This window comes from Fopius arisanus, unplaced genomic scaffold, assembly GCF_000806365.1.
Source record: "Fopius arisanus strain USDA-PBARC FA_bdor unplaced genomic scaffold, ASM80636v1 scaffold00107, whole genome shotgun sequence".
Taxonomy (NCBI): domain Eukaryota; kingdom Metazoa; phylum Arthropoda; class Insecta; order Hymenoptera; family Braconidae; genus Fopius; species Fopius arisanus.
This window is the reverse complement of record NW_011887846.1, coordinates 182,620-186,051: the sequence shown is the minus strand read 5'-3', so window position 1 is coordinate 186,051 and position 3,432 is coordinate 182,620. Positions and strand designations below refer to the sequence as shown.

General features: G+C 34.4%; 1 protein-coding gene across 1 annotated transcript; it reads right to left on the bottom strand.

Annotated features, from left to right (window-relative positions):
* Positions 1-327: 327 nt before the first annotated feature.
* On the bottom strand, positions 328-3,431 carry Idh3b (isocitrate dehydrogenase [NAD] subunit beta, mitochondrial; the record flags this gene model as incomplete). Its single annotated transcript, XM_011312777.1, is given in 5 exon segments — positions 328-885; positions 1,401-1,590; positions 2,371-2,762; positions 3,065-3,274; positions 3,366-3,431. Coding segments are annotated over 5 exon segments (1,089 nt in total), but the record flags the coding sequence as incomplete, so codon positions are not given.
* Between the last annotated feature and the right edge of the window lies 1 nt (position 3,432).

The window sequence follows — 3,432 nt, the reverse complement described above, 5'->3', positions numbered from 1 at the left end:
AATCAAGTGAGACTATATACCGCTAAAAGATTGTGTTCTAAACTGGCCCGTTTTACAGCGGATAAACTTTTTACAGAGACTGTCGCGCGACAACCACCTTAAGAAACATTTACATATGATATAATTTGAAAATCTGAGTCAATAATTGATTTTATTTTGTGATTACTTCTATATCTACAACGTATTCATTAGCAAATCCATCAAATTTTCATGCAATTATGCAAATCACGTAAAAGGAAAGTGCCATTTTAGATTACAAATATTAATTAAGACAAACACATAATAAATAAGTAAAGGTACGAGAAATTAGAATAATTCGTCAACAAGTTCAACGTAATACATTTTCTTTACTTCCAATAATAACAATCTAAGCAACAAAATCAGTTATCTCCTGCAATCCATTCAATCGTCAATACATGAACACCAATATCGTGTCTCCATTACAATAAATGAATCTGAGTGATTACCTCAATAAATAAACATGTAAATGACAGAAAGTAAAATGATTTCTCGGTGAACGCTCGTCTCTTCATCTCTAAAAAATCTCGAGGCAATTAAATATCGACAGACATCTCGAAAAAAAAACGCTATTTCAATGATCACGATTGTTCTACGATTATTATTTTTTGTTTTTGGAAAGAAAATGGACACATATTAACGGAGACTACTGATGATGGCTTGGGTGAATTCACTCGTAGAACTCTGGCCCCCCAGATCTTTAGTGAGGATTTTTCCATCGTTTAGTACACGATTCAGTGCCTCTCGAATTTGAGTCGCATAACGCTTCATGTTTATGTGATTTAGGAGTTTTACACCACAGAGAATCATTGCTGTTGGATTCGCCACGTTTTTTCCTACAGCTTCTGAATATGTGTGCCTCGCACCCTAGAAGGTTGTGAAAGAGAAAAGCGCAATATTAGTTCACAGATTGAATAAATCAACGCCATTTCACCCCCAAAGCCTATTTTTAGCCAATATCTTGGAATTGAAGGAACATAGCGAATTTTTAGCAGAAATATTTTTTGTAGAGCAAGATGAGAGCTACAAAAAAGGTATCCATGAAAATATAATTATTTATTTACAGTTTTGAGATATTAGCGAAATACTGGATTCGAAATAAATGCAGTTATCCTAGCTTACTATTTGGCAACAGAAATAAAACAAGCACTCGATAATAAATAGGTAAAGGTACAAAAAAGTGAAAGTCGTTTGAATTTTTTGATTGAATTCTACAGAAAAATTTTCGTCCACCAATTTTTCTGAAAAAATGAGACATTTTTATAGACTACGTCACCTAGTTTCCAACAAAAATTGAGGGACTGTGTAAAATTCTCCGAATTAAGCGAGTGAAATATTGTGGGTTTATTTGGAGGATACAGTTTTATTAGATTATTGCTTACTGGTTCAAATACAACGCATTCAGCGCTGTAACTGGCTCCAGCTACGACTCCAGCACCACCGACTAGACCAGAGGCAATATTGTCAACAATATTTCCATATAAATTGGGAGTTACCATGACGTCGAACTGGTGAGGATTGGATACTATCTGCATGGTGCAATTGTCGACGATCATTGTTTCAAAATCAATCCTGAAATTATTGTATAATTATGCTCTCAGTTCAGCAGTTGGTACCACTAATTCTTTCATTCCCATTGATATTTCATAAATATATAATAGATAATGAGATCATGAGAAACATTTTTTATTAAAGTTAAGTGGCCACAGGTGGCACAGCTGAGACATTCACTGAGAAAAAAAATATTCTGGCCAAGGATCCATTTACTTGAGAGAAATATGCGTTTTTTCAAAAGGCTATTTCTCCATTAAGTTATTTACAAGCTATTACTATTATTAGGTTTCGATAATAATCAACATATTACTTTAGAAGATGATAATGTAGGATATGTCCTTGGATAAACTCAATTTATTATTATTGATTTTTGTAAATTGTAAAATGTAAATTCGAAAATTTTAAATATTCGAATTTTACCAGTAGAATTGAAGTTGACGGAGTGCTACACTACTGATAAGTATTAATCAATTTTATTCAACCTCATGATCAACGTAATCATCCTCTAGAGCGATATGATTGTCATTATCAACACTTAATCACGAAAGCACCAGGAAAATAAAATCTTCATAAAAACACATGCTTCTCGCAACTCAATGAGTTAAGGATTCATTGAGTTGACCTGTGGCCACTTAACTTTAATAAAAAAATGTTTCTTATGATCTCATTATCTATTATATATTTATGAAATATCAATTGTATTGAAAGAATTAGTGGTACCAACTGCTGCAAATATTTTCGCGCTCAGTGTTGAGCATAAAAATCAAAATGATTCAACTAAAAAAATAAAAATTTTACCTAGGATAAAGTTTAGCTATTTCTTGGCAGGATTTCAGGAAAAGACCATCTCCTAATTTCATAATATTAGCTTTATGCACACAGGTAACCTTTTTCCGGTTATTCCTGACGGCATAGTCAAACGCAAATTTGGCGATTCGTTGTGACTTGGTGGCAGTGACAATTTTCAAACACTCGACAACACCATGAACAGATTCGTGCTCGAGTGCTGAATATTCGCCTTCTGTCTGCTCTCGAATTATGACACAATCGACGTTTGAGTGGCGTGACTTTACCCCAGGCAATGATTTAACGTGAACGACATTCGAGTACAAATCCAGACTTTTTCGGAGCTTCATGTTCAGAGTTTCAAGCTCACCAGTGTGGGAGTGATCAGGAGTTGCTAAAATCCCCTGAAACCAGAAGAAAACAATGACATTCAGAAATACCCAAAATAGAAAATGAATGCATTCAATATCTGGTCAGTTATCAGTTGATATCTCGTAAATAAAGAAAGAGAGAAATTTCCATAAACCCCTTTTTTGTAGAGCGAGAGATGAAGGTGGAGAAATATATACTGGAGGGATATACTGAAACTTCGCTATCTCTTCTTATTTGGGAGATATTAATTGAGATATTAATGAGGCGTGGGAAGAATTAACTTATTCTAGCTTACATTAGGTGCTTTATTCATTGTGTCAATGAATTATTTTACCTTCAGACAAACACGATTTCTCGCAATACTATTAGAAACCTGTTCCAGGGGTGCACTCAACGTTGGATTAACTTCTGAAAGAAAATAGGGTTCGAATTCCACAGGAACATTGGCAGCTTTGAATACTTGTTGAACGGAGACCACAAGCTCTGGTCCTACACCGTCTCCAGGGATAAGAGTGCATTTTGTCTTGCCTTCTTGTTCTACAACCTGCAATTAACTCCAGAATTGAGTAAAAAAAGTAATCGATAACTGTAAGAATACAAAATAAATGAAGGTAAATTGGAATTTGGAATCTTACGGTTTCCTGTAGATGAAGTACTGCCGAGCAACTTAAATTCCTAATTGCACTTTTCTGGGTTGTCTGT